The 25,649-nt window shown below is 39.9% G+C and overlaps 1 protein-coding gene and 1 long non-coding RNA gene across 2 annotated transcripts in view; both read right to left on the reverse strand.

Annotated features, from left to right (window-relative positions):
• The window catches only part of LOC108165713 (uncharacterized), a 14,915-nt gene extending 12,799 nt beyond the window's left edge, over positions 1 to 2,116 (reverse strand). The window contains exon 1 of the long non-coding RNA XR_001776049.1: positions 2,013 to 2,116. This is a non-coding gene — a long non-coding RNA (uncharacterized LOC108165713). The remainder of the gene's footprint in view (positions 1 to 2,012) is intronic.
• Positions 2,117 to 7,382: 5,266 nt separating this feature from the next.
• mtmr6 (myotubularin related protein 6) lies at positions 7,383 to 25,373 on the reverse strand. Its single transcript, XM_008396118.2, has 15 exons — positions 25,149 to 25,373; positions 22,633 to 22,764; positions 16,934 to 17,096; positions 15,757 to 15,914; positions 14,816 to 14,944; positions 13,990 to 14,124; positions 13,759 to 13,891; positions 13,543 to 13,652; positions 13,337 to 13,462; positions 13,203 to 13,252; positions 12,457 to 12,550; positions 12,257 to 12,363; positions 11,770 to 11,904; positions 11,527 to 11,653; positions 7,383 to 8,062 (listed from the first exon to the last, which is right to left on the reverse strand). The coding sequence occupies exons 1-15, from the start codon at positions 25,170 to 25,172 to the stop codon at positions 7,712 to 7,714; spliced, it is 1,974 nt and encodes a 657-aa protein (XP_008394340.1). The 5' UTR covers positions 25,173 to 25,373; the 3' UTR covers positions 7,383 to 7,711.
• Between the last annotated feature and the right edge of the window lie 276 nt (positions 25,374 to 25,649).

Here is a 25,649-nt window from a genome sequence, read left to right on the forward strand (position 1 = left end):
GAACTGAACAGAAAGGTTCAGTAAAAGACATACGAGCCTCCGTTTTGTTTGAAGAAGCTTCACTCCGTAACAGGCACAATTTGAAAAAATAAAAAGAAACAAAAAAATAAAACATGAAATTAATTTTTTTTTTTTTGCGTTACTAATTAAAATTTAAATATGGCATTCAATTGTATTCATCCCCCTTTTTTTCTAATTTTTCTAAATCATATCCAGCCCAACAAGAATTTAACTAATTACTTAATCTCAGAATAAATACAGCTGTTCTAGCTACAGAAATTATGCAAAAAATAAAGCACCATCACAAACTCAAAGCAACAAACCAGTGATACAGTCATGAAGAAATGTCAGATATGGTCACATATTTGACAGAACAACATCCACAGCTTCATTGAGAAGTGTTAAGTTTTTCATCCCAAATTGGAGAGTATGAAGCAAGTATAAAACTACAAAACCCGTCATCCCCTTGAAATGACAGGTTAATCACAAAAGCAGCCAACAGGTTCATAGCTACTCTTTAGGAGCTGTGAGATCCACACTTAGTTGGGAGAATCTGTTGATAAGACGGTTATCAGTTGACCAAAAATCTGGCTCAAGTGAATGTAAAAAAGAAAAATCATAAGAATTCTTTTCTTTTGGTATCAAAACCATCTAGGGAACGTGTCAAACATGTGGAGGTCCAGTGCTGTAGTCCGATGAAATTAACATGCTGAAAGACTAGGTATGATCTAAAACTAACACTGCCCATTTCAATGAACATACCATCTTAACAATGACAAATGGTGGTGGCACCAGTATGGTATGAGGAGGGTTTTCATCCGATAAAGAAGATGACCAGTCAGGGCTGAAGCAAAAATGGATGGAGATAATATGAGACAAACCTACAAAAGCGTGTTAAAGACATTAGACTGGTGTGGAGAACCACCTTACAGAAGGATGACAACCAATTCAAAAAGTGCTGTTCCCTGATGCTCCCTATGCAATGTAATTGAGCATAAACTATTTTACACATTGACAAAGCGCATCTTTCAAACAATTATCCCTGGATTTTATGCTGTACCACAAGAAATTACAGTAGTGCTTTAAAATCAAAAGTGTCTTATTTACCGAGGCGGTACTGTCTTCTCAAGTTTTGAGAAACACTGGTCTAAAATTTAACAAGTTGCATTGGAAGAGATCAGGTTTCCCCATTTTAACTGCATATGATAGACTTATAAAAGTAGCACACACACACACACACAGATACACACCCTCACACACATCACAGCCTTTTGTACAGTTTGGGCACACGTAAAAGCCATATGGCCTCTGGTCCCCCATATGGACACCCAGGGCCAGGTGTCTGAAGCTATGGCAACGCTTTTAACTGCCCCCCTGTCAACCTAAATCAAGGTTTGTGTTACTGGTCATGAAGCCTCATTGGTTCCTTGACAACCAGTAGAGCTTCTGTGAGCATGCACAACAATCAGCTGCCTAGGAAAACATAATTTACAAGTTCAACTCCTTGAACTTTGATACTTTCCTCATTCTACTATTTACCAAGCAAACACTATAAACACAAAATGTCCTACTGGTTAAATTAGGTTGTTTTTGATCATCTTTGTAAATAATCCCAATGTATTTTAGGCCTGTAAAAAAATAAAATAAAAAATCCAGTTTGCAGCTCTGATGTGACTCTTTGTGGTTCCTCTTTTCACTGCCTATTTTTGTCTCCCAACCCCCCGTGAATCTCCCCGGTACCCCGACCCACTTATATACCTTCTCTCCCATCCCTACATCCCTTCTCTATTCCTTTTCTCTTTCTCTTCCTCCTCCCCCTCTTGCTCTTCAGCGTCTGCAGCCACAGGCTCCCATCTTCCAGACGACCACAATGAAACAATGTGCGCATTCATGAGCCCAAGGCAACACACACCTACACAAGCACATTTTCAGGGCTTCCCCGCAGCGAAGCGCTAAAGCGCATCCCTCCTTTGCTTTCAACCTTAAAAAGACAAGAGAATCTGTCTGCTCACCCAGGTTTTCAGGTACAGCAGACACGTAGGGCAGAATGTTGTGCAGACTTATCTGTAAGTCAGCTGGCTAATGGATGGACTTGGACCGAGCAGCAGATGGCTGGTGGATTGATAAGCGGAGACTGACAAGTAACTTCAGCTACTGCATGATGAGACAGAGGATTCTGATCAGCTATTAGGACGGAAATGTACCCTACTTAGGCTGCTTAACTGCCGGTAAATTATTAAAGAAAATAGCAACGCAAGTGCATTACACGCTCAGGACCATTATCATAAATGTTGATTCATATGTGTAGAAAGAAGTGAGTTTAATTATCAGGTATTAGAATATTGAAAAAAGGTGCACTTATGTGCATTGTGAGCTGAGAAAAACAGCTGTTGGCACAAACAGGTTTTCTTGGATTCTTGGAAAATGCAACATGTGCTGTCTTCTGATGGTCGGTTCATTGCTTTCCTAGTGTTAAGAAGAAAAGAGACAGATGCATGCAACAGAAAAAGCACACGCCTGGTTCCCCCCCACCCACGCAGCCTAACTAGGGTTCCCGTTTCAGCCCCTTGAGTGAAGCTTAGCACTAAGTGGGACAGTTAGAGGACATTTTCTGTCTCTGCCTCCATCATGGTTGCCTATTGAAATGGCTTTTTTTTTTTTTTTTTGTCTGTAACGCATGTTTTCTTTGCTGTTCAGTGTGCAGTCTCATTTACACTAAAAAAACACTTTTTACTGCCTGGGACAAAGAATGAAATTAAAAGGTTAATATGTTTGGATAAGAAAATAATGCATTTGAATTCAAATTCTGACTATAGCAGAGACTGTAATTAGCTTCTTTGTTTATGCTCTTGTTTTCATTGAAAATGATCGTGATTATACAATTAAATGCCTTTGTTATTAACTCTTACTAATCCAATGTTAGCTTGATTTGAACAGATTTCCACTTTTTTGTCATTAAGACTCAATCATCAGGGTTTATTACCGGGCTTTGTCCTTATCGTCCATCTTTAATTAACATATTTCCATGATACTGTCAGCTACTAGCGTCACTAGTAGCAAAAGCAAACAGTATTATGTCTCAGCCAACCAATCTTTTGTCTATTTAATCAACTGTAGTCTTTTCATTACTGGTTAAAAAGGGCAGGTCAGACAAACAACCTCTCTAAGCACACACACACTGCTTTTCAGAGAACTTGCCTTTAACCAAATTTCTTTCCACCATATTTGTTTTCCAACTCAGAAATTTTTCCACAGAAAAAAAAACCAAGAGCAATGGTGTTCTTCTTGTATCAGATGTTAACTGCCTGCAGGTTCAACACTCACTAAGAGAAACACTTAATGTAAGGTGTGCGTGGTCTTGACTCTTACTAACATGGCTCAGAGTGGTGTTGATTTCCACCTTGAACTGATTTTACCAAAAGTGAATAGATTTTTGCGTGTCAGTTTAACTTTTACAGCCTTCACTTTGTATCTGTAGGACTAAAGGCGCAAGACAGACAGACAAACAAAACACGGGTGTGGCTGGTTATTCACGACTGAGAGCCAGTGCAATACAAACAAGCTGGCTTTGGCGTTGTTGCAAAGGAACAGATTAAAACGGGCACGCATAAATCAAAACCCACGTTTTTCCTCATCACCACCAATGTCCTGCTGGCCAGGTTTCCGGACAGAGGGTCTTCCAGCTCTGGATTAAACTAAGCCACAGCATGTACAAGTGTGTGCGAGTGCGCGTGTGTGTGAATTCACACATTCACATATGTGTGTACAGTATTAAAACCCCCTGGATTACTGCCTGAGGTCTTTTGTTGCTCAAGGAAACAACAGGGGGTGGTACGAACTGTTATTAAGCTGTCTAAGACAAGGCTTCTGAAACACGTCTGAATCTCAAAGACTTTGTGGTTTCTATTGGTCCTGTTTGATAATTCATTTCACCCTTTCTTGGTCAGAGAATTCTAGCTTGTCCATCACCCTCATTATGCAAACTGATTTGTTTGCAGCCACCTACCTCAGTAAGGACAGTGCCTTGCAAAGGTCTTCATACTACTCGATTTTTTTTTCCACACAGAGTGAGACATTAAAAGCACAAAATTAAATGTCATTTCTTAGCATTTTATCTAATAGACCAACACAAATGTTGCACAATTGGAAGGACATCACGGGTTTCCAAACTTGTCATGAATAAACATCTTTAACGTCAGTTATCTACAAAAGCAACCTAATTAACAAATATGATTTTATCGGCATGTGAAGGCCTCAAAAATGATAAACTTTAGTGATTAGTAACACAAACACCAAGGAACACGCAGCACTTTGAAGTTCAGTGATAAAGTCACGCTCACATTTAAAGCAGGGCGGGGTCATAAAACAGTATCCCAATCTTTGAACATGTCAGAGCACCGTTCAATGCATTATCAGAAAACAGAACCCACATGACACGACAGCAAACGTACTAAGTACACCTAAGCTGAAAGACTGGAAAAGAAGAGAGCCACAGTTCAGGTTGGAATTAGCTATGCTAACAGGAAACGAATAGTTATTCATTCCACACATCTTTCACAAAAGACAAAATGACAGCTATTGTTGAAAGAAAAAGGTAATCAGAAGTTCAACTTGCAGGTTCCTGCAAGCCATGTATGGAACCCAGCAATCATGTGGGAGAAGGTGTGGTTGCAAAATAACACTGCACATTATGGCTATAACTCACCATCCCCAACAACAACACATGGCAGATGTAGAAGTGTGCTCTGGGGAGCCTTTACTTCAGCTGGGATGACAGGCAAGCTGTTCGGAGTTGATGGGAAAACATATGGAGCGGAAAACAGGGAAATCCTAATGCGAAACCTGTTGGAGAGTCTGAAAAAAAACCTGAGCGTGGTTCGGTTTCTAGCTGGGCAACAACCGCAAACATAATGGATGGCTTAGATGAAAGCTAGATCAAATCCAGATCTGAATGCGATTAAGAGTCTGTGACTTGTGAATCGTTCACGGCCTTCTTGTCCACGCAAACTGCCTGAGCCTGAGCATATCCCATGACACACGAGGGACATTGAGGTCAGAGAATAAACAGAGCAGCAGTGGCGCTCAATTAAAAAGAGTCATTAGAGTTTTAACCCAACCAAACCACTTCCAAATTCAATTTGACGCATCTTCACAGTGCTCCGGTATTCAGAAGAAAATGTAAACTAATCACATTAGTTTTAAATACTCCCTGATATTCCTAATAAAAATTAGATTAGCCCTGAGCGGGATACCATTAGCTGCAAGGATATTTTAATGAGAAGTCAAGGACAGGAGAGTGGACAAATTCCACCAGCATGCTCAGTGTTATGCACACAGTACAGAAATCTCTTCCAACATGTTGGATCCATTTGTGTTTACTGTACAACATTCTTATCTCGCATCAAGGAGTGCACAGCGTGCAGCAGCATTCATCTGAATGATTCAAAACCTTTGGAGAGCCCTCAGTAGCTTGTCTCGGGAAAAGGCTTCTTAATGTTTAATGTACAATAGCATGCACAAGAAGGCTGCAAGAAAGGAGCACATAATACAGGAGGTATTACAAACATCTCCATGTCAAACTATTAATATTTATTTATAATAAGTCAGCCTCCCCTAGGCATTGCTATTGATAAATCTCAAATATTTAATACTATTCTTATGTGAAAAGTTGAAAAACTGTATCTCAGACCAGGAGAAATGGCAGCTAAAAGCCAGCAGAAAAAAACAAATGTGAATTGAATTAGTTTTTTTAGCAAGCCTTATTTTTTTTTTCTTTCATATTTGTCATTCTGTGCGAATATACCAGCATTTACAGAGAGCTGACACAACATCTTCACACATCATAACACAGCGCGCTGCCAGCCTATCTTTATTCCGAGATCTTACAAATGAACAACGATGGCCTTATTTGCCAATAGATACCGAATTGTCTGATTCTAAATGTCACCCTGTGTGGTTGCTGTGTGCAAGCACAGATCTCTGTTCATTCCAACAGCGTGTGGAGGCGGAATTAAGCAAGAGGTGAGGAGTGAGGCCACTGCGAATGCTGCTTGCACAAATTCCATAAAGTATTTAAAGGCACACTGACTGAAAGAAACACAGCTTAGTTTGACATCGCCCTTTACCTTTGTATATTCTGGCATCCTCTAAGTTTTACATCATGTAAAAAAAAAAAAAAATTGGAGAAGTTGTGTATTTGAAGGGTAGATTCTAATCCAGAGTAGATTTGATCCTTTCTGAGCTCCAATATGAAGCAAAGTTACATTAGTCTGGAATTAACGCCAAACTCCTTCAAAATCGAGGCATTTTCAGCCAAGCCAAAAATACACAGACTTTACTGGGATGTCTTAAGTAAACATCACACTACTAGTCCAAAACATAGATTTACATCATTTACATTTAGGTCAAGTGTATCCCTAAATCCAGAAAGGGTACATGTGTTTGGCTCTTCTTGCCAGTAAATGTAAGTCAGTCACTTTAAGATTAATATTTTTCCTGAACTTCATATTCTGTTTTAGTAAGTGTAGATAAAAAAAAATAAAGCGGAAGAATTTAGGGCGTCTTTCTACAAATGCTTTCCAGTCAAATCCACACTTTTTCCCCCACGTAAAACTCCAGAGTTCTTAATCTTTTCACCAATTCATAGCCTGTTAAAATTATACTTGATTTCATCAGCCTTTCATCAGTATTTTTTGATGCGACCTGGTACCACGCAGCCGTCCTTTCAAAAGGTTAATGAAATGTACATCATCTCTGTGTGAATAAACAGTAAACAACGAGAAAAAAAATAAAAACCCATTTGTTAATATTACAAAATACTGTTCTAAATTAACATGAAACCTACAAAAAACAAAACATGGCAAGCTAGCTGGCTGGATAGATGGATGTTTTATGGATAGATGGAAGAGGACAAATTGATGGATGGATGCAGGATTATAATAAGATGGATGAATATAGGTGAATGTTTGATGACAGATTAATGGATGCACGGTGGAATCAGGATAAGATATATTTTGCAGTGAATTAATGAAAATATGCAACTTCCAGACAATAACGTAGGGATAAAAGAGAAGAGACTGTCGAGGAGAGTTGAGAAAACCAGTGCATAAAGCAAGCAGAACTACATTTCCGGTGCCATTTTTCATCTGCTACGATGTTTATTTTATTTATATTTTTTTATCTGCCAATCAAATCAGAGCAAATTCAGACCAACAGCATCAGATTAGGTTGGCCTCTTGCCTTTAAATGAAATTAAATATGTCCAGAGCCAAAATCTTTGATTTGCCACGTATTTAACCAGGATAAACAGCTGTTTAAAATATCTAGGTCATGTCTTTAAAAATGTGTCAATAGCTGAAAAAAAGTAACAAGATGATTTGGTTTTGAATGAATTTATTTTCTTTTTTTTCCTCTATTAGGCTTTACAAGATTCTTTAAAAAAACAAAAAACAGCTTTTTAATGGTAGGATAAGTATGTGATATTTATGAGGCCTTCCACTGAGATTTAAACTGTACAGACAATATCAGCCACTAGCATTGCGTAATCAGAGTGTAATCACAAACAGAATGACAGCTTCCTGTCCACACGCAGACGCGCACACGCACACACACACACACACGCACACACACACACACACGCACACCCCTTCGGTAAAGCCCCCCTCACTCATCCACACCAGTCTCTCCATCCAAAAACACTCCTGCTTTGGCTTCAGCAGGTCATTCGTGCCACGCCAAGCTCCAGACTGACAACAGCTGGCTCCTCTTTGGCAAGTTCACCGTTGCATGTCCCTTCCAGTTCTCCGTAGCTCTGCTTCCTGCTCTCGCTGCCGCTGCTGCCCTCTACTGTCCGCTCCCTGTCTGTACTCTCCATGGCCTCCTCGCCCACTTCGTCTTGCTCGTCCTCCTCCTCGCGACGCTGCACCTCTTTGTGGTTGATGGGTGCGCCTAGGATGAGGGAGTCGGGCCGCGGTGGCAGGGGGTTGGTGCGTTGGTCTCTGGTTGGAGGAGGTGCCGGGGGGTCAGAGGTCGTAACGGGGGTCACACCAAGCTGTTGGAGTCTCTGAATGGATAGTGTGGGACAAAAAGATACATTTTATTCAACCTGGTTGGATTCATTTTTCACCCTTGTGCCTGATTTTGCAACAGGAACAAATGGCGGAGTACAGTGGAAACCGGAAGTTCACATACGCTGAATAAACAAGACTTCTAAAAAGTATTTTTAAATTCAATTGCACCAAAATTGATGTATTTTAAGGCCACGCCTGGAACACACTGCTCTCTTGTTTGACAAGATTAGAAACACATAAGAAATCAGGAAGAGAACTGTGTAGCTGCACGAGCCTGGTTTATCCTTCGGAGCAATCTTGAGACGCTTGTAGGTTTCGCATTCATGTGCTGAAATGATCATTTTAAAGTATAGACATGATGCGAATGTCCGACCACCATCAGGAAGGAGACAGGCTCTGTGTCCCAGAGATGAAAGTATTTTGGTCATTATCCACAGTAAAACAGGTTCCGTACCAACATGGGCTGAAATGCCACTCAGCGAGGAAGAAGCCATTACTCCAAAAGAAATACGACATCCCAGATTATGGTTTGCAGATGAACACAAGGACAAAATGCCAGATTAAGGCATTCGTTTTTGGAGACATGTCTCGAGGTCTGAAGAAACTAAAGCGGAACCGCTTGGCCATAATGATCATCGTCGCATGAGGAGGAGCCGCGGAGCACGGCGGTGGCAGCATCACACAACATCGAATTTGCGAATAGATCCGACAAGGCGTGTGAGAGTGACGCAGCCAACAAACCTGACAGAGACAAAGTTGTTAGGAGGAATGGGTCAGAACAAACTATTGTGAGAAGTTTGTGGAAAGAAACCCAAAAGGTTTGACTGAAGTCAGACAGCTTCTCTAAAGTTCATACATGTATATTTAAATATATGTATGATAGTGAGTTAAAGTGAAGTCAAATTTCTCAATCGTGAGCATCGACTTGGCTAATGAAGCAGATTCTGAGGTGATATCGCTCTTATATGCCATTTAAATCAATAGTCTAATTCAACACAAGCTACTAAAGATACTTGAATAACTCCAGAACATTTTAAACTCAGTACTGACAGATCTAAACCATAAAGATCTGTAGGGAACCCTATGGCAAGCTAAACGTTTATTAAAGTAACAAAGTATTTACAATCTAATAGGAATATCTCACTATTCTGTGGACTTTATTCAAGGACCAACATTGACAAAAAAAAAAAAAAGTCACTTTAAAAGGAATTTGAATCAACCTTTTCTTGTCTATGCAAGGCTTGTTTTTAGGATCATCAGAGTTCATCAAGGAAACTGAATTAGTAATTCATGGCTTCCTGTTTACGACCCAACGTATTTATCTTGATAGTGCGGGGGGGCGGGAAAAAAAAGAAACAGATCTTCAAAGCTTATTAAATGAGAGACGCAGCTGTAGTTAGCACCAGGTTACTACAACAAAGTTGACAGTACCTACATGTCAAATGATTTTTTGGAAAGGTTAAATCTGGAGACAGTGTCAAATGAATCTGGCTAGGGTAACCTTTACCCTAGCCAGCATAGGAGAAGGAATCAATAAATGTGCTCAAATTAACCACAGAGTTTCCTCAATTTTTTTCCTCAAAAAAAAAAAAAAAACATGAAATAAACTTAAGCCTGTGTCAATGTCTGTATGTACAAAATCTAAATCAAAAATATCAGAATCCAGTATTGCAGACAGAATCCTGCGCTCAAATTCCATCTTAAATTAATTATGCAAGTAAATAATAAACCAACCCCCGAAGTGACTGAAGTTGAAACGCCTAAACGTCTTTAAGAATTTGTGCATCATTACTGAAACACAAATACAAAATGCTGAAAAGGAAACCAATGTGTAAAGTGGGATAGCTTAGGAGATTAGAGCAAATTCAGAGCTGCCTGTTGAGGCTCAAACTTGTGAGGGTATTAGAGTTCACATTTGCCTAGAGGTAATGATTCAAAGTGATGCAAATCAAACAAGCCTGAACAACTTTCTCCTCTCTCCACCTATGTGCTGTGATATGGTGAAAAAAATGTCAAAAGGAAGTTGGGGGGTAGGGGGGCGGGGGGTTGGAGGTGCCAATGCTTACAGTGAGGTGCAAGTACTGCTTAGGAAGCCAAATGAATGATCAACAGAGACGTAGTTTTGCGGTCTGTTCTTACAGAAAGGAACACACAGACTTTTTGTAAATTCAGCTGACAAAAGGAAACCCGTCATGTCTTTACTGTACTTTCCTTAAAATCTTTCAAACAATCAACTTAAGCCATGTAAATAGGAATTACACTCCAAACACAATCCAAACCAGTGTTAACGAGTTAGCACACACATTGTGACATTTGTTTATTTACTTGCAGAAGAAAGAAAGGATCATTTAAAACAGAGTTTCCTTAAGTAAATCCTAATCAGACATCAAACTAAATGTGTAAAAATCGAACTAGATATTGGCTGTAGTGTCATGATAAGCGTTTCATATTAGTCAATAAATTGATCATTAATTAGGTTTTTGCTTTAAATACCGCAGAACCGGTGATGTGATATTTCCTGTTCCGATTCACAATTTCCTCTCAAGCTGCTATACTTTTTTGTGTAAAAAGAAAAAAAAGAAAGAAAAAACTATTACCAAGCACTGTCAGGTGAAATCACTCAATCAGGATTACTCATATATTGTGCACAAAACAGAGAGCTTATAGGACAACCAATAACGAAGCAGTTCTGGGTGAAAAGCTCTGCCAGGCAGAGACAACACCTGAGTTTTTTTTTTTTACCAAGGATGAGGGATTCAAAACAAGGGGGTGAGATAGTATCTGGCTCTGATGCAGCTGCAGCAAAACAACTTGTGTGTGTAGCCCAGACAGGTTCTTTTGGGTGAGAGTTCACAAGCATTTAATATAACATGATCAGCAGATGTCAACTTGTAATCATTTTACACCACTACTTTTTTTCTCCTTTCACTCCATGCCATTGTTTTCCATTTTTAAGCACTCATGAGGCTTTATGTGGAAAACCTAAAACTGACTAGCTGCTGCACAAGTTACTAAAAAGTGTGTTTGCTAGGTTACAAGTTGGTTAGTTAGTTTATGCCACCAGCCTTGCTTAGTTGAGCTGAGAGAGGTCGAGAGGCTAAAGCTTCTCCTCTGCCTACATCCACCAGAATGCTATGCAGTTCTGGAAGGAAGTGCATTGAAATCATTGAACGTTCCAATGGACGTATATTGTACTGATACCGATAACGCACCTATCACAATATATATTGTTATTGATTTATTGCCCAGCCTACTAAGACTTGTAAACTCAAATAATAATTAGAACTACAAGAAGTTATCAATGTGTTCCAAGCCCTGACAATTATGGAAGGTCACAAATGTCTTCCAGTGTTATTTTTTTTAAGGGTCAAAATCAATAGAAGTTCACAGACTAACCGCTTTAAGCTAAACATTTCTCAGTATACATGTAAATGTACAACAAGGGAATTCAACTCACAGTCTCCAGAGCTCGCAATGTGCTCTCTGCTTGGCGGCTGTTCTCCTTCAGCGTCAGAGTGGTTTTGAGGATGGACTGCCGTGGATGCATGGACCGATCGAACTGGTGGTACATGTTCCTCCAGAACCTTGGGAGCACAGGATTAAAAAGGCATAGAGGCAATATTCAGAAATAAATACAAAGTAGGAGACCTGTAAAAGTGCAATACGGCAAACGCTGGCAAGTCGTGTGTCTGGTACTGACTTGAAATGGTATGGCAAGGTGGAGGGCTCCAGCACAGGATGTGCTTCAGAGTATGAAGGCTTGTAGAATGGATTCAAGTAGTTCTGCTTTTCACTCATCAGATAGGCCCAGAGTGAGTGAGTTCGCTCTCTAAGCCTAAGACACGGAGCGACGGTTAGCAACAGCAGTCGTTTACACACCAGTTTGTCCGAAACATCTGACTTCAAATGCAATTTTACTACCGATTTTAGTAAAACCTTTAAATACATTGTATTGAATTTAAACTATAAAGTTTAAACAATACAAAAGAAAATGCAGACATGCAGTCCGTCTGTAAAGCTCTTAATTTAGTGTCCTTAAACTTTTGCAACATATTTGCTTTGATAAATCTGACAAGGCAAAAAAAAAAAAAGAAAAAAAAAAAAGAAAGGGGTTTTTGTTTTTTCCAATAGTCTGTTTCAAAGTGTCTCAAAGGGGTACAAATACAAGTAGAGATGTTTACACTTACTGCAGCTCCTCTCTCTGCCTCTGATTGTTCCCTAGGAAGTTTCCATACTGACAAGAGTGCACATGCTCATGGATCTGCAGCAGGAACCACTCGCTGTACTCAAAGGCCTAATGAGAGTGCCATTATTAGATGAAAGACAATCAAGCACATTGAAAGGAGGTAATGCAAATCCGTTATGCTGTCAGCAGATTCGCTCATACTTGCGGGAACTGCTCAGTCAGCTGGTAAACACACTCGAGAAACTGAGTGAAGATCGGAGACACTTCCTTTGGATCCCCGTCCAGCTGGTCACACCTTGAAATACAGAATTAAATTGATGGTCAAAAAAGAAAATAACATCCAACCGTGGGCTCCCGTTTCTGCTTTTTCTCCATGAAAAGAAGATTGCACCAGTTTTTTTTTTTTTTTTTGCCATATCTCCTTTATTCTCATTTAATAAACCTATTTAAGTGACTAAGTTTAGTCACTTGGAATTTGTTTCTACAAATCTTAGAAAGCTTCATTTCAACAGACAATTTGAATGTTGTTTTCAAATCATTAAAAAAAAGTATTATACATTTGTTTAACTGAAAGCAGTGATAAAATATTTTTCGGTTAAAAAAATACAATAAAAATAAGGGAGCAAAAACATAGCCCCTGTGGTTCAGTGTAATAACTGTGAAATATCCAAAAAGTTATAAAAGACAAAGATGAGTTTGGTAACGACCAACAACGATGGCACTCGACAAAATGCAACGTCTGCCACTGGTTTTCACAATTGTTGATCGTGTGATGTGTCCATCATGTTTTCTATGTTTTCATGACGTAAAGCAATTTGAACTGCCTTGTTACTGAAATGTGCTGCACAAATAAACCGGGTTGAATGATTGAAACTTGATTGACAATGTACTCAAGTAAACACATTTAATGAAGAAGGAAATATCTTGGAAGCTGAGTTAGCCTTTACCTGTCTGCAAACTTGTGACCAAAGGAAATCCAGTCTTTCTCTATCAGCACCTGACAAGACAAATGATTATATAACATAAGATTGAAACAACAGCAACTCAGCCGGATAGAGGAGATTTATACCAATATTCATACCATAAAGCCCTTGATGGTGCGATAATAGGGGTCCATGAGCAGTGACCCCAGGGCGCAAACTTGGGCAGTTCTGTCCCATCCGTCTGAGCAGTGAACTAACACACTGGCCCCTTCTACTGTCACCGCCTAAGGAGTGAGTGTGTTTAGAGGAATTAGGCTTTTACTATGAGAAACAGGACAATATTAATGAAAAGACAAATAGTTACCTTTGTAAGAAACACAGCTGCATCTACTACAGCTTTGATATGTCGCAGCCAGCCGCTGTTTTCCAGTCCCACCAGGTAGTCGCTCATGGTGAGAGACCGAGTGCCAATAACTACGAGAGAGAGAGAAAGAGAGAGAGGGAGAGAGAAAAAGAGAAAGACAGTCAGTCAGCATATTAAAGCAAAGAGGTGTCTTGATGTTCATAGCAGCTCCCTTACCTTCCAGTAATTTCTGCAGGCTTGACCTCATTACGTGGATATTTTCGATCCCAACAAACTGAAAGCGGATGTTGGAGTAGTTGTCCTCGTTCTCGTAGCCTTTGCCTGCAGCGCGGTTGGCCAGCGCGTTCAGCTGCAGGAAAATTCCAGTCTTTAAACTCACGTAAACCATTTGTTTATTTTTTTTGTTTGTTTTTTTTAAAGAAAATAACTAAAACATTACAACTTTACCTTTGGCCTCGTGTCCATGACGTAAACAAAGCGACTGTTGTGATTGGCCTTACTGATGGCCTGCAGCATGCTCTCATCTTCAAGGCACCGCGCGCTGAACCCAGAGAGAGGCTGACTGCAGCGACACACTGCCGCCTGTCGCACAAAATGACAGAAATGGCCAAATGTGACGACATTTCGACTACGCTCCATGAGTTACCTGTTATTTATAGTCATGGATTAACATTTTAAAGCCTTCATTTAAATTCCAATCTCATTTTTTTTCCCATGCTGTAAAGCCGATGTGATGAAAGACCAAGCATATCTTCACTTCTTGCCTTTCACCTTTACCTCGCAAGAAAATCCAGCTAACTCGGGGGCAAGCTTGTCAGTCAGTATGCCACAGAAGGTTTCTGTCTGAATTTCCACTTAGAGGTCATTTAAGGTGACTGTGGCATATTTTTGTAATATTGAGCTAATTTAAAAGGATGTTTTTTTAATCGATAGAAAAGGCCCTTATGAAGGACAATTTCTTTAATGTGCCTTCATTAAAAACAGACAAAGAATCCTCAAATAAATTCTGAGTGGATTTGCATGAAACGTGGCTTGCACATTGATGCAAGTACTGCAATCTGACTGTGATCTAGGCTTTTGGTTTTCTTGCTCTTCTCTTTTTGTTCCCCCCACTGTATAGGCATTGTATATTTAAAGCATCCAAAAAGGCCAAACTAGACTTTTGTAACATTGACACATATGATACATGTTATATTTGACATACAATGTCAAATACAAAACAACATCAACTGAAAAGCTCCGAAAAACAGAACTATGCTCCAACAGAAAGTACCTTTTTCTCTTGGTAAAAGTATGTGAGCACAGGAAAGCGTCCTTTGCTTCGGAACTTGGAGCTGCCGACGATGATGGGCTTACTGGCTGTGATGGGAACGTACAGGTCGCGTGGATATGTCTCACACACCTAGAAAACCAACAGAAAAATTTATAGATATTAACGAAACAGAGAGAAATTTCAAACTCTTCCAGCTTAACAAGCCGTTTTGTTTAAATACGAGAAAACGTAGGGCGAACGATGTTCTGTTCTGCGTCCTGAGCAGACGTTTGCCACGTTACTGCTGGAGCTCAAAAGCAACACTAAAAGTGAAGGTTTATCCCCCTCTAGTGGACAACCAAGGTACAATCTTTCCAAATGTGCAACAATTGTTCATTTTTCTGCTGCGTTACAAATTAAAAAGGCTGCAGCGCATATATAGCCCACAACCTTTGGGAAAAATGTGTTCCTATAATAATAATAATAAAAAAAAAAGAATACTTCACTAATACACTGTGTCAAACATGAAACAACAAAGTCAACTGCAACTAATAATGCAGAGTTGGCATTCGGGAAGTCGGAAATGACTTTAGAGTAAACACGTGGTCGGACTGCTGATGCTTCTGTTTCCTTATGGAAGGTTGAGTTTATGATGGTCCAAAGGTTGAAACAGTCTTGAACCTTATGTGGTTGAATTTTTAACCTTTAATTTGCCATAACCCTCCATAATACTGCGTTCTGAACTTTTTCATACAGCCAATCAAACACAATCACACAGCATTTTTCGCCAGCTGCATCTTTCAGGCTTCAAGGCCAACAAATCCTAAGCTGACCTAGATAATCATTCTACCAGAGTAGAAGGCACCAAATATGAGATGCAACAAAAATGGGTAAATGTGCCAACAACTTCTGTGAGCGATTATATCAAAGATTTTTTTAAATTACTTTAGTTAATGGTCTACCTTGTAGTCTCTGTTGACGTCAGTGTGCTGCCATTGGTCATTGGGGACGCCCATCCTCTCAAACTCCGCCCCCAGGTCGATGAGCTGCCAGCCCTCCTCTCTCTGCTGATCGTTTTGCTTGGGGTTGTAGGAGAAAGCGTAGAGTTCCTCGTAATGCACTGAGACAAATAGAAAATGCATGTCCCAAATTCCAGTCGGTATGTAGTTTTAAGCGTACTTTGTCCACAGAAACCTGTTCAAGGAGGTTTTCTGGGTATTATTTTCTCACACTGATCCATTTCCACTGCAAGATTCAGGAACATCGGATTACCAGGGTAGAAATTTACATTACTTACTGGTTTATTATTTCCAGCATTTGAGTTCACTCTTCTCCCAAATAAAAAAAAATACTTTATTGCTTAAAACATTTTGAAAACTACAATCTCCGACTTCCACTACTATGAAAAAGTGCCAGCAGGCCAAATAGGATTTCTTATGCTTTTCTTCTCTCTTTACAAAGTTCCTTCTTTTATTTTTCTTTTTTTTCCCCTAAAATTCCACCCGATACCAAATAACCGCTTGTGATATCTTTGACAGCAACAGCTGCAATTGTTTTCGTAGGCAGAGAGTCTTTTCCATCCTTGCTGAGGAATCTTTAACCAGCTCCTCTTTTGCAGAGTTCTTGGCTAAACTGGAAGATTGTCAAGCACAATGTCATGCTTTTTAAGGTCAAGCCACAGCATTGTAACTGGAAGTAATTCCAGAGACTTTCTAATGCACTCAAAACTTTATGTTGTTTTTATCTAAACACTGAGAGACAAATTTTGCTGGTGTCTTTTGGATCATTGTCTTGTTGAGCTTAGAGTCACAAAATTATGGCAGCATATTCTCCTCCAGGATCTTTTGCTGGAGAGCAAGTGAAACTAAACTAAAACAAGCGACTAATCAGAGATAATTAAGGATTTAACAGTTGGGGGTGATTAAATTTTCATATAGACCCAGGCAGGCTTTGGTAGCCCTTTCCCCCTTGAACACAGAAAATCGTACTTCCGAAACTGCTTTTCGAATGTATTCAGGTTATCTTTGATACTAAAACACATTTCCACAGTGAAAATCAGCGAGACCTTTTACAAGCACATACAAAAAATTAAGTAAATAAATAAAAAAAAAAATCAGGAGACCGGACGGTGAAAATCACCTGGCCGCAGCAGACGCAGCAGTGAACTATAGATGTCATGGCAGTCTCTTTCCCTCTGTACTACAAAATTAACCACCCTGAAGTTCCGACACTGGATGACCAGCGGGCAGCCCGAGGTGGTCAAGCTCTGCTTCTCCACCGAGGCTATATGGTGGTGCAAAATCTGGGGAGAAAAAAACAAGAAAAAAAGGAGAGGACGACATTTGATTATTTTCAGCAGATGTCGGAAAAACCCGAATGATCCTCCCTGCGCAGGATGTCGGGTAAACCCTCAAGAGCACGTCTGAAACTGTTCTGAAATGTGCTCAACACAAGCAGGCTTTCATAAACTCTTAATACGCAGCAGATTATATTCCTCGGTGTAGTTTGTTCCCCACCCCTCATAGGGAATAATTAAAACATAGACTCATCTGCATAGGGTAATGATAAATAGAGGACACTGAGATAAACAGAAACATACACACACACACTTGTGCAGCCTTAATGTTGACAGCACCAGCTGTTAAGGCATTCTCTCACATGCTGTTTAATATTTTAGGAGGTTCCTGTTGAACTCTGATAAAATTTCTCCCCTGGACCCTGCAGACTGATCACAAAATGACTTCCCACACAACTCACACATGCAGTGTCATGCACTTTTCGTGTCTAAAGACACACACAGGAAGCAGCAGACACGGAAGGACGCGGATATGTTTAAATTTGTAAAATAACAAAAAAAAAAAAAAAAAAAACAGAAACCGTTTCCATCTCTCAGCACAATGAGCAGGAAACAGGGCCAGAATGAGGTGAGATTTTGGATTTTTGCTGCACAGAGCATTTTAAACCACACAAACCCTTTCCCACAATGCAGTTCAGGACCAAGCTCTTGCGTCAATCGGCAAACTAAAGGCTGTATTAGTAGAGAGCATTTAAATAAAATTAGTGATATAGGCTATTTATAAAATTGTTAAAGATTGAAAAATCAGCACTGCACACTGCTCATAGGAAATTGCGCATTAAAATGCAATTGGAAAAGGATGAACTGCTGAAATAGATCCTGTTATTGCTCTGGGCTCATTAGAGCTCTAATGATTTCCTTCCTAAAGTGTTTCAACATCCTTCTTTATACCCTCACACTGCTTATGCACAAAAACAGTAAATTATATTTTTTTAAAAAATCTTATCGGAATCATCTGAGATCGTCTTTCAGATCACGAATGAAAACACACACACACACACGCGCGCGCACATACACATACACACACACACACACACCTCCTCCTCTCCAGTACGCAGAAAAGCCCGAATGGAAAACGTGCTACTGCTTCTTAGGTGTTATTATGAAACTCTAACCACAGGTAGTCTGCGGGCTTGCTTTGCAATGTCTCTGTTAAGGAGAGATAAAAGCAGTGGGACACTGAGGCTCCTTTATTTTACTGTTTCAGTAAAATTGTCATTTATGGACTTGGATTGCAACTGAAGCATCTAAACTAAAATAGTCTAAACTAATTAGGCTATTTGGTCTCTTTTAAATTTACCTTTGTCTCTCGCTCACTAACTGTTGGAGACACTCTTTAAATGCAAAGGTTTTCTCCGGGTCCATTTGAGGAAAAAGGATTAGGGTAGTATTGCTCACCCCTGGTATAGAACAACATACAGTGCTGCTTGAAAGTTTGTGAACTAGTTGAGCAGTTTATATTTTTCATTATTTTTACCATGATTTTCTTATTTTCTCATTACCAGTTTTTAAATATGAAATGTCAGGTTTATGTTGTTCATCAATTCTATTCACTTGTTTTGAGGAAAATGTGCGAGTTGAAAGCAAACTAACTGAAAAATGGAATCAGAGCATCTGCAAAAGTAAATGAACCACAGCTGCACTGGTAAAGTCAACTAGGTAAAAAAGACTCAGGTGAAACACATCAGAGCGCTCAAGTAATCAGTTAAACAGACAAATCAAATGAGACATCCTTGGGAAAGGTTTTGGGCCACACTGGTTAAAAGGGAGAGGACCAAAGTGGTTTGGTTGGTTGTGTCAAGGCATAAAGAACAGATCGACAACGCTGAGAGGAAAGGAGACGTCTGAGGACATCAGGAAGAAGGTGGTGACAGCCCATCAGTCTGGGGAAAGCTACAGGAACATCACTAAAAGATTCCAGCTTCATCCATCCACTGTAAGACAAACCATTTACAAATGGAAGGCACTAGACATCACCGCAACTCTGCCCAGAAGTGGACAGCCACCAAAACGTCCACAAAGAAACACCAGAAAAATAATAATGCAGTTAAAGGCCAACCCACGCATCACCTCTAGAGAGTTGCAGACCTCTCTGTCAGCGTCTGGGATAAGTGTACATGCATCTACAATCAGGCAAAATAACAATAGACATGGTATTCATGGGAGAGCTTCTAGAAAAAAGGCTCTGCTCTCAAGAAAGAACAAAGTTGCCCGTTTAAACTTTGCCAGAGAGCACTNATTTTTGCTGCACAGAGCATTTTAAACCACACAAACCCTTTCCCACAATGCAGTTCAGGACCAAGCTCTTGCGTCAATCGGCAAACTAAAGGCTGGCTTCAAACTGACAAGCACACTTTGGCAGACCCCTTTTAAATTTCTTCAGAAATGTTCTAGTTCATACTGCTCCAGTCCCATCGTCAAAGCTGTGCAAATGCAAATGCGAGCTCACGAATTTGTAAAATAAAAAAAAAAAAAAAAAAAAAACAGAAACCGTTTCCATCTCTCAGCACAATGAGCAGGAAACAGGGCCAGAATGAGGTGAGATTTTGGATTTTTGCTGCACAGAGCATTTTAAACCACACAAACCCTTTCCCACAATGCAGTTCAGGACCAAGCTCTTGCGTCAATCGGCAAACTAAAGGCTGTATTAGTAGAGAGCATTTAAATAAAATTAGTGATATAGGCTATTTATAAAATTGTTAAAGATTGAAAAATCAGCACTGCACACTGCTCATAGGAAATTGCGCATTAAAATGCAATTGGAAAAGGATGAACTGCTGAAATAGATCCTGTTATTGCTCTGGGCTCATTAGAGCTCTAATGATTTCCTTCCTAAAGTGTTTCAACATCCTTCTTTATACCCTCACACTGCTTATGCACAAAAACAGTAAATTATATTTTTTTAAAAAATCTTATCGGAATCATCTGAGATCGTCTTTCAGATCACGAATGAAAACACACACACACACACGCGCGCGCACATACACATACACACACACACACACACCTCCTCCTCTCCAGTACGCAGAAAAGCCCGAATGGAAAACGTGCTACTGCTTCTTAGGTGTTATTATGAAACTCTAACCACAGGTAGTCTGCGGGCTTGCTTTGCAATGTCTCTGTTAAGGAGAGATAAAAGCAGTGGGACACTGAGGCTCCTTTATTTTACTGTTTCAGTAAAATTGTCATTTATGGACTTGGATTGCAACTGAAGCATCTAAACTAAAATAGTCTAAACTAATTAGGCTATTTGGTCTCTTTTAAATTTACCTTTGTCTCTCGCTCACTAACTGTTGGAGACACTCTTTAAATGCAAAGGTTTTCTCCGGGTCCATTTGAGGAAAAAGGATTAGGGTAGTATTGCTCACCCCTGGTATAGAACAACATACAGTGCTGCTTGAAAGTTTGTGAACTAGTTGAGCAGTTTATATTTTTCATTATTTTTACCATGATTTTCTTATTTTCTCATTACCAGTTTTTAAATATGAAATGTCAGGTTTATGTTGTTCATCAATTCTATTCACTTGTTTTGAGGAAAATGTGCGAGTTGAAAGCAAACTAACTGAAAAATGGAATCAGAGCATCTGCAAAAGTAAATGAACCACAGCTGCACTGGTAAAGTCAACTAGGTAAAAAAGACTCAGGTGAAACACATCAGAGCGCTCAAGTAATCAGTTAAACAGACAAATCAAATGAGACATCCTTGGGAAAGGTTTTGGGCCACACTGGTTAAAAGGGAGAGGACCAAAGTGGTTTGGTTGGTTGTGTCAAGGCATAAAGAACAGATCGACAACGCTGAGAGGAAAGGAGACGTCTGAGGACATCAGGAAGAAGGTGGTGACAGCCCATCAGTCTGGGGAAAGCTACAGGAACATCACTAAAAGATTCCAGCTTCATCCATCCACTGTAAGACAAACCATTTACAAATGGAAGGCACTAGACATCACCGCAACTCTGCCCAGAAGTGGACAGCCACCAAAACGTCCACAAAGAAACACCAGAAAAATAATAATGCAGTTAAAGGCCAACCCACGCATCACCTCTAGAGAGTTGCAGACCTCTCTGTCAGCGTCTGGGATAAGTGTACATGCATCTACAATCAGGCAAAATAACAATAGACATGGTATTCATGGGAGAGCTTCTAGAAAAAAGGCTCTGCTCTCAAGAAAGAACAAAGTTGYCCGTTTAAACTTTGCCAGAGAGCACTTGGACAAACCAGAGGCTTTCTGGAAGTCCATTCTCTGGATGGATGAGTCCAAAATGTAATTATTTGGCCTCAATCAAAAGTGCCATGTTTGGAGAAAAGTCAACATTGCACTTACAAAAAAGTACCTCCTCCCTACAGTGAAGCATGGTGGTGGAAATGTGAAAATCTGGGCCTGCTTTTCTGCCTCCTGACCTGGACGACTCCACCTGGACGAACCATCAGTTCCCAGGACTATCAACAAATTCTTGACCAGAATCTCCTGCCATCAGTCAGGGAGTTGAAGCTGGGACAGAAATGGATTATGCAACAAGACAATGACCCAAAGCATTCCAGCAAAAGTACCAAGGAATGGCTTAAGATACAGAAGATTTGCACTCTAGATTGGCCCAGTCAACGTCCGGATCTCAATTCCATAGAAATGCTGTGGCAAGATCTGAAACGGGCAGTATGTGCCAGATGTCCCTCCAACCTCTCTCAACTGACAGAGTTCTGCAAGGAGGAGTGGACAAAAATCCCAAAAAGCAGATGTGAGACACTCATCTATAGTAACTGAAGATGTTTGRTTGAAGTAATGGCTGCAAAAGGACGAGCCACAAGGTACTAACTGAAAGAGTTCACATACTTTTGCACTTGGCAGGTTGTCCGTTTTTCACAGATAAAATACTTTTGTTGAATAAATAATGAAAATGTGTATCTTTTTTTTCTTTGTGTTCCTTATTTGGAAGGTCCGCATTACAATTTGAGCTTTGGATGTTCATTTCACATGATTATTATCATTTTTCTTTGGAACACAATATACATGTTTGGGTGGTTCACAAACTTTCAAGCAGCACTGTATATGTTGTTCCTCTACTGAAAGACTGGCAGAGTGTAGAAACTCAGATGGCAGAGCAACTGTAACGACCGCCGCAGGCCTTCTTGTCTGCACGGTTGCAGCTGCAGTGCCGTCTTAAGATAACATATTTGTGTGAAAGTGACTGAAATATTTCTAAGAACGTAGAACAAATAGGACCAAGTTGTTACTTTTTACCTTTACATTATGAGATTGTGAGAAATGATTTGTGCAGTTTCTCTTTTTAACCATCTATCTGCGCACCATTTGGAGCCTTACCGGCTCAGACAAATCCCGTTATCTTAGTTTAAAACCAGTAGGCATCCTGCACCGACTGCACCGCCATCCCCCAACGACTCTTTGAGAATCCTAACCGGGGAGTCGGATCCAAACTTGTGAACACATAAAAGACAAGCAGACGCCTCGCCGCTCAACCTACTCACCCAGATCTCCTGGCCAGCAGAGGCTGTGTTGTTGGAGCCGCTTTCCACGAAAATGAGATGCGTAGCGGTGAGGTACAGTGTGCCATTTGTGGATTTGTTGCTGAAGCGATCCACCAGCCGCACCTGCTCCACCTGCAGACACACAAGTGTGTGAGCCCTCAGCAGGAAAGTCTGCTTCTTTGGCTGCACATCGGCCGTGTTAAAGACAAAGAGATGAATTATGAACACCTGAGAAAACAGAACATAAGGTGGGTAGCACTTGGTGCAGGTCTATTACATGACGCTGACCACCTGGCGTTGCTATCGGCTGCCAGATATTTTATAATACAGACAACAGTGACTTAAAAATAGAGAACAAAAGTTTAACCATTAACCGATTAATTTTGTAGGAATGTCACAGATTTATTTTTTCTGATAGGAAACTCTCATATCCAATTAATTAAAAAAAAAGCATGTACTTTATCTGTTATAGTATAAAAATACCTAAAATCAGCTTTTTTTTTTTTTTTTAAGAGGATCCAACGTTATCTTGCTTTGGTAAACTAAGGTTTGCTGTTGTTAGATGACAAAAAGTGGAAATGCTGAAGGGGCAATGAGATTTTTTTTTGCCTGAATGTGAGTCTCCATTTCTTGCCATTGCTGCTAAATATCCAAAACTGCGTTACACCACATTAACTCTGTCAGTGTTGACTCAGACTTCCTCTTCCTTCCTGCTGTTATGCTGCTGTTCAATGATACGATGTCGTAACGAAGCCTGTCTGTCTCCAAGCAACCCGAGGGTCAGAGTTTTGTCATAAATAAGGCTCCCATTAGATACAGGAAGTCAGGGTTGTGTTTAGCTGAAGGTAGAAGTTAGCAAGAAAAAAAAAAAGAGGTGGAGGGCAGAGAGAATGCAATGCATTTCTTTTGGAAAATAATCAGTCACTAACACAATCCTTTGTTAATACTCCAACTGAGAATATGTGGTATAGACTTTGCACAAAAGATTCTCAACAGTTTCTCAGTACTGATTTTAGATACCAGGTTTTCTAGATTAACAAAGAGTTGGGACACACCTTGTCTGCCGGTGATCACACCCTCTTAATCCCAGTGTTCATCTTTTCTTTTCTGCAATGTTTTGTGTATTCAACTGGCTTCAAGTTAAGAGGGAAAAAAAAAGTCAAACCATGACTTGTATGATGAAATATCCAAAATCCACACCCTAACTAAACTAAAAAGTAATCTTCTTTAGCTCACATCGTCAAGCCTACTTGACTGGGTAATAATAAAGAAATTATCAGACAGGAATTTGATTTTTTTTAATTTCCCTCGACTGACTCTGATCGGCGATCCAGTTTATCCATTTATTATATTTTAAGCGATTTAGTACTAAGAGTTTGCACCATTTTCTTTCTAGAAATAGTCTAACCAAAAAGCATGCGTTTTGTGCCTTTGTATACCAAAGGTTTAACCAAAAACTAAAAAGATATGTGCTATGTGTTAGGGAAATGTTTTGATTCGTAAACTGAGTAATATTGTAATTCCGTCATTTTCTGTGTCATCCAAAGCCATTACCTTTATCAAAAAAGACTGAGCTTTTTCCCTCTCCTGTACATGTTATAGCTATTAAACTTTTGCAAAACAAAAAAAAAAAAAGGAATTGGTCGTAATCTCTACAGATTATGACCAATTACGACAAACATCAGGTTGCACCTTTAAGATGATCAGAAATTGGTATAAACCAGTAAAAACCTGATCGGTGCATCTCTAGTAAAAGCCTTGAAAGTATTAAATATCGGATTTAATCTGTATGGGTTTCACTTACCTTCTCCGCTGTTACAAAGAAATCTGGGTCACTTACTAGAAAAAACCAGTTATTGAGTTTTTTGTCTGGCCAGAAATGACTTAATACTGAAATATAACATACAACACCTGCCATATTGTCAACATCTTTTCAGCTTCAAATGCCTGGCAAAGCTAAACTGAACAACCTGTTTATCTCTGGACTATATCTGTGGGCTATTTATTTGTCATAATTTCCAGAAAAAGAATGTATTATTTGCCAGGACATTGTTATAATAAACATAAATCTGCTAAGGTTATAGAAAAGCTAAAGATCTACAGCTCCGACATACGATCAGCTGCTTTGCAAAAAGGCCCATCAGTCTGCCAGTCTGTCTCTATGGAACTTCATCTTGCCTTGGGGTTTCTATCTCAATAGATCCACCGAGGATCATTACCCAAATCAATAATACAGGTGGTAGCTACTTATATTACGATCTGGGTGTCATGCTATCTGTTATATGGAAAGAAAAAACAAACAAACAGCTAATTGATGCTCGTCACGTCTGCCACCTGGAGCTGTTGAGCGACACCTGCTCGTCGTCCCACTAAAACGTCAATACAAACATATTCAATTCAACATCTGCATAATGCTGAATGTAGCGACATTCAAGCTCTGCAAACAAACCAGAAAGACAGGGCCCGATTGCTGACTGTACCCCATCCAACTGCAAATAGCAAAAAATGTTAGCTACCTTCGGCGTTCGGATATGTTCCATTTCTCCGAGTACAGAAGACTGTCAGCGGCTGCAAGGGTTCACACGATGCCCTCTTGAGATAACTCTATCATTGATTGTTGATAGCCTTAACGGTGGAATTAGCCCCTTTACTTTTTCGGTGGTACCCGATATGAGTTTATTGTCAATTATTTCGGTCCTCCATCCGCGTAAAGTCCCCCACCGTAACGCCAAGACATGGGATATGAGAATTTCAAAATAAGGGCACGGAGCATTTCTGCAGAAAACGTGCTTTGGGACTGGGGAGGCGGGCTCCAATGGAAGATTTCTTCTTGGGTTTTTTTTAATTATTATTTGGCGGTTGGCAAAAAAAAAAATGCTGGGTTGTTAAATTGCTTCGAGAAGGAATACTGATATTAAAGTGAACCCTGCAAGACGAGATACCAACTCAATATAATGAGGTCGTATTACATTGAGATATTATCTCATCATATAGTATCTCAGTGGCAGAAACGGGCT

This window comes from Poecilia reticulata, linkage group LG20 (genome assembly GCF_000633615.1).
Source record: "Poecilia reticulata strain Guanapo linkage group LG20, Guppy_female_1.0+MT, whole genome shotgun sequence".
NCBI classification, from domain to species: domain Eukaryota; kingdom Metazoa; phylum Chordata; class Actinopteri; order Cyprinodontiformes; family Poeciliidae; genus Poecilia; species Poecilia reticulata.

Excerpts from the sequence above, each read along its gene's own strand:
- mtmr6 (XM_008396118.2), bottom strand. The coding sequence starts at position 25,172 with ATGGAACATATCCGAACGCCGAAG. Across the intron at positions 11,654-11,769 it reads ACCTTGCCATACCATTTCAA|GTTCTGGAGGAACATGTACC; the intron begins GTCAGTACCAGA and ends TGTGCTCCCAAG. Across the intron at positions 8,063-11,526 it reads CATTGCGAGCTCTGGAGACT|AGACTCCAACAGCTTGGTGT; the intron begins GTGAGTTGAATT and ends CTATCCATTCAG.